At 34.2% G+C, this 13992-nt stretch overlaps 4 protein-coding genes across 4 annotated transcripts; 3 read left to right on the plus strand and 1 right to left on the minus strand.

Moving 5' to 3' along the window:
• Positions 1-2499: 2499 nt before the first annotated feature.
• On the plus strand, positions 2500-5256 carry PHO91 (Pho91p; the record flags this gene model as incomplete). Its single annotated transcript, XM_001647291.1, has 1 exon — positions 2500-5256. The coding sequence occupies one exon, from the start codon at positions 2500-2502 to the stop codon at positions 5254-5256; it is 2757 nt and encodes a 918-aa protein (XP_001647341.1).
• Positions 5257-7699: 2443 nt separating this feature from the next.
• Positions 7700-10603, plus strand: Kpol_1018p12 (uncharacterized protein; the record flags this gene model as incomplete). The annotated part of the gene is made up of 1 exon (XM_001647292.1): positions 7700-10603. The coding sequence occupies one exon, from the start codon at positions 7700-7702 to the stop codon at positions 10601-10603; it is 2904 nt and encodes a 967-aa protein (XP_001647342.1).
• A 531-nt stretch (positions 10604-11134) lies between these two features.
• INP1 (Inp1p) lies at positions 11135-12670 on the plus strand (the record flags this gene model as incomplete). The annotated part of the gene is made up of 1 exon (XM_001647293.1): positions 11135-12670. One exon carries the CDS (start codon positions 11135-11137, stop codon positions 12668-12670), a length of 1536 nt encoding a protein of 511 aa, XP_001647343.1.
• A 380-nt stretch (positions 12671-13050) lies between these two features.
• On the minus strand, positions 13051-13509 carry CSE2 (Cse2p; the record flags this gene model as incomplete). The annotated part of the gene is made up of 1 exon (XM_001647294.1): positions 13051-13509. One exon carries the CDS (start codon positions 13507-13509, stop codon positions 13051-13053), a length of 459 nt encoding a protein of 152 aa, XP_001647344.1.
• Positions 13510-13992: the final 483 nt, after the last annotated feature.

Raw genomic sequence — 13992 nt, forward strand, 5'->3', positions numbered from 1 at the left:
TGTGTCTGTGTGTCTGTGGGTGTGTGTTTCAAGATAAGAGAACAGGAGAGTATGGGGGAGGGGGGAAAGCCCAACGGGTCAGAATAAGAGAGAAAAAAGAAGCGAGAAGAGAACGGTATTGGCCTCTGGCCGTCTTCTGCCCGTTCTGTTGGAACGCTATGTTCTCGATTGGGACATGTTGGATGTGGGGGGAGGGAGGGAGGGATGTCTCTGTGAGAGAGTGAAGTGAGTTGTGTGCTCGTAGTTAATGATCGCACTGTACATTGTTATAGTTATAGTTATGGTTATGGTTATGGTTGCGGTTACAACTACAACTACAATTACAGCCGCAGTCGTAGGCATGGCATAGCGCAGGGGAAGGCAGAGAACTGGTTGTTGTTTCAGTGTATCCAATTCGTGATCTGAGAAGTCTCTGCAGAAGAAGCCAGTTGGGGAATGGGGGTGGGGTGAAGATAGGATTAGGCAAAGGATTGGGATTAGGAATATGATTACTCTTTTTGTCGCGCACACGAACGGCTGGGAGAGAATTTTTCCGCGGAACATGGGAGAAAGGGGAAAAGAAGTACTCTTTGGTTTCTGTATGCTATGTCTGGGTGCAGTTTCTTGTTTTTATGTATCTTTTCTTCTTTTCTCTGCTTTTTGTTCCCTGTATCCTACTCCAATTCCAGTTCCAATTCCATCTCCAATTCCATCTCCAATTCCAAATGTTATGTACGTGTGCCACGCCGGTTTCTAGCATTGGGATACATTTCCTGCTTTGCACAGAAACGAGATTGATCAGATCAAATTTGAAGTTGCAATTGAGATTGGGTTGGTGTATGCGTGTTCCTGCGTGGATATATGCTCTCGACACATGTGTACTACAACTTTTTATCTGTTTATCTGTATTTGGATATCGTTTAGGGGTCAGCTTGTGATGTTACGTTCTCTGTGTGTGTGTGTGTTTGTGTCTTTTGGTAGTGAGCCAACAAAAGTGTGTACATTCAGGTGTCTCACAGAAGCTGGAGGCACGTGAGCAACAAGCTGGGATTGTGAAAAGGTGTGTGTATATGTTTCATTATGTTTAGTTTATGCGTGGGGTGTGGGTGTGTATTTCTTGTTCAATGATGATGTCCAATACCGCAATAGGCAAGGAAAGAACATATCTATTTTCTTATTGTGGTGAATGATTATGTATTGGGACAAGGGGAAAGGGGTGGGGAGAGAGGTCCCCAGGAAGGGCAAACTATATAGACAAGTAACTATATAGACAAGTTTCTGATAAGCTTTGAGTTAATTTGGTTTAATCTTGGATTTTTAAACAACAGAAATAATGACTGGGGAGAATATCTATCTCTCTCTCTATCTGTGCGCTTATGTTTGAATCCACACAGGGTCGTATACGATAACATTTGACTCCGGCAGTGAATGGGTGAACCGCAATTTCCCCTTCCGAGATAAGATGAGAAAAGATAAAATATCGATTTCGCTTATCATTAACAGAGAAAAAACAAACCTGTTTCAGTTTATCTCTACGTTAACAGTGATGTATGCGTTGATGATACCCATAAATTAAGATTAAGCAATCATCGACCACTTAGACAATGAACAATTAATTTCTGTTTCTGTTTCTGTTTCTGACGTGTGGTTCCTGTTGATCATCATATAAGATACACACGTGCGGAGTGATATGGGTTGCAGGTTCACTTGTTTTCCCTTTCGGTTCTCTTCCTTCCTTCCCCCACACACACATACAGAAATAGTAATACCATATCATATAATATAGAAGAGAATGGGCGGTTAGTCGTTGTTTTGTTCATCTTCCCTGCCCCGCTTTCAATTCAATGCAATACGATTCGATCCAATTCAGAATTACTGTTTATATATATATATACATATACATACATTCATGCATTAAATGATCTATTTACAATTGGATTACAATAAATAATTACTGTTATCTGCTTATCCCGCTAGTATGGTACGATAAGACACATAACATACAAACAGTGGCAAACTAACCAATGCTTGCCTATCTTATTTTGCGTGAATGTTCTTTATAGAGCAGAGATTAAAAAAAAAAAGATTTAGATGATAGAAGTGACGTCACGTGGACAATATACACGTGACGTATTCCATTTAAGTGGTTGTTTTCCCATATTTTCACTACACTACTACGTACGATTCGAAACTAAAATGAAATGAGTAGAATCAGAATATCCCTGCACCCTTTCCGTAGCAATAGCTGGTTGTATTTGTTGTATGTTTAAACAGAATTATGTTAAGACTCGATCGATCATTTAATTTTTTTTTATATTCTTTGATCCCCTGTTATTTTATATAGTTAGTTTTATATAGATACTATTCACTTATTCACATATATAACCAGAATAAGTAGTTAGAGGTCCATCTTATTGTTATCATTAGTGATATTGCTATTGTCCAATACAAGCTATCCTCCAACTTACTCAATATAACCTCCCTCTCTACACAACTACCGAAAATTATCATAAGAGTAATATGAAATTTTCTCATTCATTACAGTTTAATGCTGTACCTGAATGGTCATCAAAATATATTGCTTATTCTCATCTGAAAAAATTAATATATGCTTTGCAAAAGGAAAAACTTTATAATAATTCAATCCAAGATGATTCAATTAACGTCCAAGACAATTTGCCCACTTCTTCCTCCATAAATCGTCAGCTTTCCTTAGATACAGAAAATTCCCCTCTGTTGGCTGCTCGTTCACCAATTGATAACAACGTTCTATTACAAAATAATAACGATATCTATATCAATAAATTTATCAATGAATTGAATTTACAATTGTCAAAAATTGATAAATTCTATAGTTTGCAAGAAACAAATTTAATAGAAAATTTATTGAATTTAAAAATTGATATTAAGAATTTTGATAACATCTATTTATCAAATTTGATAAATCCAATAATCAACCAACCTACTTCAATCCATTCTTCTATTCACTCAAATGTCGAGAATTCAAGTATTCTATTACACAGGAATAAATCTTTACCCACTAATAGAATACCCATGGATTTAAATGAACAAATAGTCACAAGTGGAAATAATATTCATGGCAATGATGAAGATGATGATAATGAAAGTAATTATGGTTTCGACCCCCTTGTCAATACTTTGTCAACTCCAAATTTCGATAATCATGGAAGAAAAGTTTCTTTGCCAAATTCATTAAACATTATCGATAATAATATATTCATTGAAAATAAGATTACTTTGAAGAAAAGATTGATATCCATCTATACACAATTCAATGAATTGTTGGATTTTATTAATTTAAATTTAACTGGGTTCACTAAAATTTGTAAAAAATTTGATAAATCTTTGGATACAAACATTAAAATATACTATTTAAATTTAATCACTAAAAATTCCCATATTTTCCAAAATAATACAATCGAAAATATTAAAAAAATTATCGTGGAAATAATTATAATTTTTGCAAAATTTACCAATTCTATACCACAACAAAATTCTCTGATATCAAGTGACCTAGATGATAACAATACAATCTCCCCTATTATCAACGATTATGATAGAGATATCGAAGAATTAGAAGAAAATGAATTGTTCTCAACTGCAAAAATCCAACTTTCCTCACATTTGAGAGATCATATCATTTGGGAAAGAAATACTGTATGGAAAGATATGATTAATTTGGAGAGAAGAGCAAATAATGTTAATAATAACAATAACATTAATTATTTTGACTCTTTATACTCAACATTTAAGATTAACAATAGTAATAAACAAAGTGGTAAATATTCAACAGATAAAGAAAAAAATAATAAGGAATCCACTGATTTATTCAATATCATCGATTTAATTTCATTAAAAAGAGGCATGATTAATTTCAGTATTGTGACAGCAATTTTCCTAACCTTACTTAAGTTTTCTCCATTTGATGACACTTTACAAAAAAATTGTTTTGCAATTTTGATCTATGCTTCCATCTTATGGGCTACTGAAATTATCCCCTTATTTGTTACAGCTTTGATGATCCCATTGTTGATCGTAATCTTACCGGTTTTATCAGATCCTAAAGACCCGACTATTATATTAACTCCTGTCGAATCTTCCCAATATATTTTATCTACCATGTGGTCAAGTGTCATTATGCTGCTATTAGGTGGTTTCACTTTAGCGGCTGCATTATCAAAGTATAATATTGCCAAAATCATCTCTACAAAAATTCTATCTTCAGTTGGTACTAGTCCAAAAATGATTTTATTTACAAATATGTGCTTAGCCCTATTTATTTCTATGTGGATTTCAAATGTTGCAGCTCCTGTCATTTGTTTCTCCATTATACAACCAATCTTAAGAACTTTACCAAAACACTCAATGTTCGGCAAGTCCTTAATTTTAGGTATTGCATTAGCTTCAAATATCGGTGGTATGACCTCTCCTATATCCTCACCTCAAAATATTTTTGCAATTTCCTTAATGGAACCTCAACCTTCCTGGACTGAATGGTTCATCATTTCCATCCCAGTCTGTATAATTTCTACAATTTTGATTTGGGCTCTACTGATTATAACTTTCCCACCTGATCGTAATTTGAAGATACTACAAGTCCATCCAATTAAGGAAAAATTTACCTTTACGCAATGGCTGGTAATCTCTTTCTCAATTTTAACTATCTTACTATGGTGTTTCTCAAATAAAATTTCAAACATATTTGGCGAATTAGGTATTATTTCTATCATACCATTGGTTCTATTCTTCGGTACAGGTTTATTAAATTCAGAAGACTTTAATAATTTTATGTGGACAATTGTGGTATTAGCCATGGGTGGTACCACATTGGGTAAGGCTGTTTCTTCTTCAGGTTTACTAGGCACAGTTGCAAATTATGTTAAAGAAAAGGTAGAGCACGATTCTTTATTTGAAATTACTTTAATATTCGGTATCCTAATATTGATTATTGCAACATTTGTGTCTCATGTAGTTGCTGCAATGATTGTATTGCCATTAATGGATGAAATCGGTAAGAATCTAGGATCGAACCATTCAAGATTGCTAATTATGATTGCTGCATTCTTATGTTCATGTGCAATGGGTCTACCTACCTCGGGTATACCAAATGTAACTGCAATCTCAATGACAGACGAATTGGGTAATAGATACCTGACAGTAAGCAATTTTATTACAAGAGGTGTCCCTGCCAGTTTCCTTGGCTATTTTGTTATTATAACTGTTGGTTTCGGATTAATGAAACTAACGGGATTTTAATTTAACTAGTCTAAGCTCTAAGGTATATTTTTTTAATTGATTGATTGTCATCGAAATTATTATTAATTTCATATTAATGTCATGATATAATCGATGCTATCTATTCTCAGTTCAATGCATCACTCCATAAAATCCAAGTCGTAAATATTATACATATAAATACATATATCATATTCCTTTATATAGTTGTAGTTTAGTTAATAATGAATAAAAATATTCAATTATAAATCAGATTTTACTTGATTTACCTTTTTGATTAGCTTATATTCTTGTGATGTTGAATAATGACATTTATTACCAAGGGTGTTATTACTCCTATAGCTACAATAATTATGAAGGAAATAAAAAGAAAACACACAAGGAATAAGCACGTGACGTACCCTTAGGTTAAAATAATTAAAATGGTAACGTAACAACCGAAACTTATTGTCCAAATTTAATTGAATTAAGACAATTAGATAAAGGGAAGAACAATGAGATGTTGAGGATTGAACGCCGTTGTTTGATAGCATTTATCTTTACGGAAGATATCTGGCAGTCGATTTTGGTAATGACGTATTTTATTTCTAACGACGTGATGTGGCTAAATGATAGACATATTCTTTTAAACACCAATGCACCACAGTATACGTCGGGTCATGATAAGAGATTACCGAGATGCTTCCATAGTTAACATTACTACTAATGTGATTGTTTATGTATGTGTATTTTTATTGATTTCCACTTGTTCAAAACGGAGAAGAACCTCGGGAAGAAAGGACCAAACAAGCTCCTCTTTGTGTTCGAACCGCAATTGTTTATACTTGTCCACTTAACATTTTCGTCTTGGAATCTCTCTCTTTTGCATTTTCAGAGAAAATCCCCTATTAATTTAACTACGACATTCAAGTTTAGGAAAATACATTTCCCACCAGTATGGTCTTCCCTAGTCCACTTGCAAAACATCAATGGAATAGCACTTTACCCAATTCCGATCTCCGTTCAACGCAAGAGATAATATTTCTCAAACAGAAATCGACAATAAAATAAAATAAAATAAAATAAGATATCCGAATAGTAAGCGATGCTCCTCAACGAATCTAACTAATAAAATCGATCGAACCATGATCAAAACTAACGACAGATACAGATACAGATATAAACAAAATTCAATAACCAAACCTGTATATAAATAAAACCGAGCATAGCTAATCAATATAAAAGAAAGACCCATTCATTATTCATTGTCACCATCATGATATATCTCTCTCTCTTTGTCTGTTTGCCTTTCTTTCTTGGTCGCCGCCAAACTCGAAACTGGGCTTCCCATTCTTGCTGAACGGTTCTTTTTGTGCTTCTTCTTCATGTGCCACGGGATCGTCTAGCGAAAGATCTCTCGAGCATGCATCGGAAAAACTATTTCCTATATAATTTCTTTTTCCCAACCTACCGCTGCAGACGTTTCTGGGTAATTTCCGATTGAACGAGAAATTTTATTGAAATAATTTTATTTTATCTTTTCTTCTTCTTGTTCTTCCTGCAGCGTTTCTTTTTCTTCCAGTTCGAAACTTGTTGTATCAAAGTAAAATAAAAAATAAAATCTTAAGTTACCTTCATTATTATCACTCAAACTGTTAAATATCACTCAAGTGGATGAATGAATGAACATTGAAAAAAATAAGTAAACTCTGTATTTATGTTGTTATTCTCTTCGAATGGATCTCTGCAATTACTTGTTGTCCCATCATAAGAACAAGAAATTATTCCTCCAAAGAGATGAGACTGCAACAGCTACGACGTATGTCATACTTATCTTCCATGCTACAATAATAAGAGTAACAGTTACAGTGAAAAAAAATAAAAACTAAAAGAAATTTTTTTTTTTTCACTTATTTCTTGGATCATTGCTCTGGTATTTATGCAGATAGGTTTTCCTTCTCTTTTACTCTTCTAATCGGTATTATTTCATAGTATTGTCGGTTGTTTCTTAAATTTTTGTCCTTTTCATCTCATGTAGTTTAGTTCATTTAATCTCAAATTCAATTCAATTCCTTTCATTTCAATTTGATTTCGAATTTAGTTCTACTTTTATTTTGTCCTTTGCATAGCTGCTTTCGTTCGTTCCTCTGGTTATAAGATCATACTCTTTTATGCGTTTCCAATGTTTGAATTATTCACTTTTCATTATTAAATTTCTGAACATGTTTTTTAATTTTTTTTTTTCTTTTGGGCTTCCTCTTCTTTCCAAATACCTCTTTCTTCTTTTATAAGCTGATGGGAAAACTTCTTAATTATTATCTATCTATCTTTTTCCTTATAATTAAAACTCAAACTTGTTTAGTTAGTATTTATTCATTTATTTATTGTTATATTATTTAAATATCCTCTTTGTTTGGCTTTCTTATTAATCGATCTTACCTTAAAACCTCCAATACAGCAATACAAGTAACTGATTCATTTTAAGATGACTGTAACTGTACCATTCGTTAACGGTACTTCTTACAGTACTTTAACTGCTTTTTCAAAAGATTCTTTCCAAGAAGCTGTCAAATTTTACAAAAATTTATTAGCTTTAGACCAACGTACTGCAGATGATACCTCTGCTTTACTATCAAATGGTCCAATTAGTATTAAATTAACTTTGAAAGAAGATGCAGCTTTACATGCCGATGCCATGAAAGCTCGTTCTCATCTTTTAGATCCTTCCATCTCTGACGATTGGAGAGCTAAGGCTCCAACTTCTTTGGTTTTCAACACTATGGATATTACAGAAGTTATGAATAGATTCAGAGCTTTGATCTTACCAATTCAAGCTTTCCCAAATGATATTAACCCATTGTTGTTGTACACTGTAGATCCATTAGGTAACGTCATTGGTGTTACAGCTACAAAGAATGCCATCAGTACTAAGCCATGTGTTCCAGCTTCTTTACTTGCTGAAGAACAACAAAAAATGAAACACGAATTGGCTTCAAAAGCTGTATCTTACACTGACTTGTCTTCTCAATTCACCAAGACTACTAATGCTTACCCATCCTTACCAACTAAGACCAATGCTTCCAAAGCCGACAAAGCTATTGCTGTTATGACCTCTGGTGGTGATGCTCAAGGTATGAACTCAAACGTCAGAGCTATTGTTCGTTCTGCTATCTTCAAAGGTTGTCGTGCTTTTGTCGTTATGGAAGGTTACGAAGGTTTAGTTCGTGGTGGTCCAGAATACATCAAAGAAGTTTGCTGGGAAGATGTCCGTGGTTGGTCCACTGAAGGTGGTACCAACATCGGTACTGCAAGATGTTTGGAATTCAGACAACGTGAAGGTAGATTGTTAGGTGCTCAACATTTAATCGAAGCTGGTGTCGACGCTTTGATTGTCTGTGGTGGTGACGGTTCATTGACTGGTGCTGATTTATTCAGATCTGAATGGCCATCTTTAATTGATGAATTATTGAAGACTAACAGAATTTCTCAAGAACAATACACCAGATATCAACATTTGAACATTTGTGGTACTGTTGGTTCCATTGACAATGATATGTCTACTACTGATGCTACCATCGGTGCTTACTCTGCTTTGGACAGAATCTGTACTGCTGTCGATTACGTCGAAGCTACAGCTAACTCCCATTCTAGAGCTTTCGTTGTCGAAGTTATGGGTAGAAACTGTGGTTGGTTAGCTTTGTTAGCTGGTATTGCTACTTCTGCTGATTACATCTTTATCCCGGAAAACCCACCAGTTCCAGGTAAATGGCAAGACGGCATGTGTGAAATTATCTCCCAACACAGATCTCACGGTAAGAGAACTTCTATTATTATTATTGCTGAAGGTGCCATCGATACTGAATTGAACCCAATTAAGCCAGAAGATGTCCACAAGGTCTTGTGTGACAGATTGAAATTAGATACCAGAATCACCACTTTAGGTCATGTCCAAAGAGGTGGTACTGCTGTTGCCTACGATCGTATTTTGGCTACTTTGCAAGGTGTTGAAGCCGTTAATGCTGTTTTGGAATCCACCGCTGATACACCATCTCCTTTAATTGCTATTAACGAGAACAAGATCACCCGTAAACCATTGATCGACTCTGTTGCTCTAACTAAGTCAGTTGCCGATGCCATTCAAGCTAAGGACTTCGAAAAGGCTATGTCATTAAGAGACACTGAATTTATTGAACATTTCGATAACTATATGGCCATCAACAATGCTGATAATGGTATTCCAAAATTACCAGCTGACAAGAGATTAAAGATTGCTATCGTTAACGTTGGTGCTCCAGCTGGTGGTATTAACTCTGCCGTCTATTCCATGGCTACTTACTGTATGTCTCAAGGTCACAAACCTTATGCTATATACAATGGTTTCTCCGGTTTAGTTAGACATGAATCTGTTCGTTCTCTAGAATGGAAAGATATTATCGGTTGGCAATCTCGTGGTGGTTCTGAAATTGGTACCAACAGAGTCACCCCAGAAGAAGCTGATATCGGTATGGTTGCTTACTACTTCCAAAAATACCAATTCGATGGTTTGATTATTGTCGGTGGTTTCGAAGCTTTCGTTTCCTTGAACCAATTGGAAAGAGGTAGAGACTGTTACTCTGCTTTCAGAATCCCAATGGTTTTAATCCCAGCTACTTTGTCTAATAACGTTCCAGGTACTGAATATTCTTTGGGTTCTGATACTGCATTAAATGCCTTAATGCAATACTGTGATGTTGTTAAGCAATCCGCTGCCTCCACCAGAGGTAGAGTATTCGTTGTTGACGTCCAAGGTGGCAATTCAGGTTACTTAGCCACAACTGCTGCTTTGGCTGTTGGTGCTCAAGCCTCTTATGTTCCAGAAGAAGGTATCTCTTTACCACAATTATCTCAAGATATCAAGATGTTAGGTGAATCCTTCAAGGAAGCCAAGGGTAGAGGTAGATTCGGTAAGATTATCTTGAAGAGTACCAATGCTTCAAAGGCATTGAGTGCTAAACAATTAGCAGATGTTATCTCTGCTGAAGCTGACGGTGCTTTCGACGCTAAAGTTGCCATTCCAGGTCATGTCCAACAAGGTGGTTTGCCATCTCCTATCGATAGAACAAGGGCTACCAGATTGGCCGTTAGAGCCGTTAGTTTCATTGAATCTCGTCAAGATGTCATGAAGGCTTCTCGTGCTGCCGATGAAGAATTTGATGTCGATGACAAAGATGTTTTCGAAACTGCTGCTGTCTTGGGTGTTAAAGGCTCTCACGTTGTCTTCACTCCAATTAGACAAGTTTACGATAATGAAACTGATACAGACAAGAGAATGCCAAAGATCATCCACTGGCAAAAGACTAGAGACATTGCTGACCATTTGGTCGGTAGAAAGAAGGTTAACGTAAAATAATCGTGACAAACCTAGCATTTATATCTACTTGACTCTTTTTCTTTATATTTTGTCTTATCATAGTGTCAAATCTGAGAATCATGTTACGTTAAAATGTTCGATGATGAGATACGTCTACCTAATGTATACTTAATTTATTAATAGAATTTATTATTTGCAATGATATAATTTCATAATCAATTCAAATATAACCATATAACAGATACAAAAAAATACCTTTTCCACGATATTAATAATTACATAACGAATTTATCTCTTCAGTTTTGACTGCATTCATCAATTGCTTGTTATATATATGGCGTTCTAGTCACTGATTGATTACCTTGCCTATTTATTTATCTTGATGTAAAAATTAACACGGACGCTTGTTAAGGACAAAAAGATGGTAGAAATCTTAGAGATATAAAAAGAATAATCATCTTTATTGATAATGGAGATGCATTTTTGATGAAATGTGCCATAAGATAAGATCAATGAATACAGAATACTAAGTCAGATTGCAAACATAGATAATAGAATTTATACTACATAATGGTAGCTGGTTTTGATGTTTCAAAAAATCATATGACAAGGGACCCTGAGCGTAAACATAAAAATTCAAATAAAATGGTACAATCATCCCAGACCTCAAAAACACCAAAGAAGAAACAACAGTCTACCTTAAGGTTAATAAAGGAATCATTGAAATTTAAATCATCATCAAAAAACAGTTCTAAACCTTCGAATAATAATATTGATAAATCTGAGTCAGCTTCAATGTTTAAAGACACTCTGAAGCGTTCATCCATTAGTAACAAGCCAAGGAATCTAGAGAAAAGATCTTCAGCGCAGAGAGTCTCATTATTTAAATATTCTAATGTCCAAGTAGTCAACTGCTCAGCACCTTTATCTCCGGTTCAGATACGGAAGGATTCAGTTTCATCAGGAAGCACATCTACTAGTAGAAACTACGATATTAATAGTAGTCTTTCAGTGAAATCAACAAGCACTGTAACGATGAAATCTATTTCATTAGTTTCTCATGGTGTTATGGAGGTCTATCAAATACTCACTCCAACGAAAGATCCTAATGAAACACCGCAGATGATGAATTATTTCTCTTTAGGTCGCAATGGTAAAATTGTTCATCCTATACTTCCAAGATTACAGGTAACAAGGTTACATGGATATGAAGCTTCTTATTCAGTTCTTTTCTATAACCCAACGAGATATTGGAGAATTGATTTTTTACCAGTTGAGAATCTTGTAGAAAAGAATCAACTGAATAGTATTTTAGCTGATTTTGAATCTGTAATATCTTCAATATGTGAATTTAGTAAGGAGTCTGAATATACTATCCATAATGATAGTAGATATTTACAAAAACAAATTATTGAACCAAAACTGTTAACGCCAGTTACTAACAACGAGCCCAATAGATTATTTGAGAACCTAAAACATACTGATGCTATCATATCTGCTGCAAATATTAATAATATTCATACATCAAATAACGAAAAAGATAAAACTATCACTAAGACAACCTATAGTGATTACAATTATAACCATATATTTCTCCATCGAGGGACACAAACCAAAGAAGTTATCAATGAAATAGAAACGATAAGTATTCCAAGCCCAATTGAAACCGTAAAACCCATTCCCAGCACAGAGGATGTTGATGATCAAGATGATTTAAATTATTTATTGTTCGAGGAGGAAGAGCAACCTCAAAAAGATCTTAAAATATATGACGATATTTCAAGAGTGAATAGTATTTCTGAAAGGATTTTGTATGACAATAACTCTTTCTATTCGTCAACTACTGATTATTTTGAACAAGATGCTGAAATTAATCAAGCCTTTAAAAGAGCCATTAGAAATTTTGGCCCAAACAGGAACTTAAAGGAAAAAATATATGAGCATTCAAACCACTCTGTGGCTACGAAGAGATTTAGTTCTTATCAAGTGGGATCACTTGCGTATCCCGAGGTTAATACACAAAGAGGTTCTAAAACTTATCAATTTAGGACATTGTCTCTATATCTCCCTAATGACAAAGGTGCACCAACTAATTACTTTCAATAGTTAATTATAATTCGAGTAAATACTGCTTAGGCTGGTCCTACATAACATTACATAACTTAATTGCGTATTGAAGTCATCCTTTATATTATGAATTAATTTATATTACTTTATTTATGATTAAAAAAAACAGAACAGAACACACTAGTAATATGAAGTATGGAAGATCAAGTTTCTCACTAACCGATTCCATATATTCACTTATGTTAAGCATCTAGAAAGGTTTAGAACCTGAATTATCAAGTGCTATTAATATATTATCTACATATACTATACCTTAACATGCAAAATATTCCAATCATAATATATCCATCAAGGAAAGAGGTTGTATCTTAGAAGTTGATAATTATCTGTAAAATCGAGGACCTCCTTCTAACCCATTTCTATTCTGTTAATAATTCTCCAATCTTATTATTGAGACTTTTCAATACATTTCTTTTGCCTTCAATTTCAAGTTCACGTTGTTTGATGTAATCATCCCATTCGTCTGTAGATTTGCTTAATAATTTCCTACAATCTTCATCTGATTCAATCAATGTCTTACAACTCTTTAACCTATGTTTAATGAAACCAGTAGATGTTTCAAGCTGATTTGAAGAATTATTAGGATCCTTTTTTATCTGGTACATTGAATAAAAAATATGCGGTATAAATTCTGAACTGTTTGTAGTAATTGCTGTATTAGTAGTTGCCATACTAGAGCTCCTAGTTATAGATTGGGGAGGGGATAACCCTTGAGGTTGCAGCTCATCCTTAACCTGAATCTGTTCTTGAGCTTGAGATTTCGAAACCGGTGCTAAAGTTTCTTGAATCTTTCGAAGACATTCGTTTTCCAAAACCATTGCAAACCAAAATAATACCTATGTACAACCAACAAATACTTAAAATAACACAACTTGATGTCCTTGAATCTACTTATCTAATTCTTATACACCTATATCCTTTGAAGCTTTTCACTTATATTTCATATATCGTCATTTGAATTTGTTCATTAAATAATTTGATATCGGATGGATTCGTTATAGCTGAAAAGGTTCTCAGTAAAGTTGAAAAGAAGTGACAGCAATAAGATGAGACAGTAAGTAGAATAGCATTGTTGTTATTGGTATTGTTCAACCACGAACTGCAAGTGATGATAAGTTTAACGTGAATCAGAACTGTTGTTTATAGTAAGGTGGTTTGTGTAGAAAAAACAGATTTTTAAGACGACAATTGACCATGATGTTTAATAAGTGCATACATAAGACGATGACAATCGAAGAATCTATACCAGATATAGCATTAGAATTACATGTATAATTTATGTATAGCACTATATATATATT

The sequence above is a fragment of the Vanderwaltozyma polyspora genome, genomic scaffold (assembly GCF_000150035.1).
Source record: "Vanderwaltozyma polyspora DSM 70294 KpolScaffold1018 genomic scaffold, whole genome shotgun sequence".
Taxonomy (NCBI): domain Eukaryota; kingdom Fungi; phylum Ascomycota; class Saccharomycetes; order Saccharomycetales; family Saccharomycetaceae; genus Vanderwaltozyma; species Vanderwaltozyma polyspora.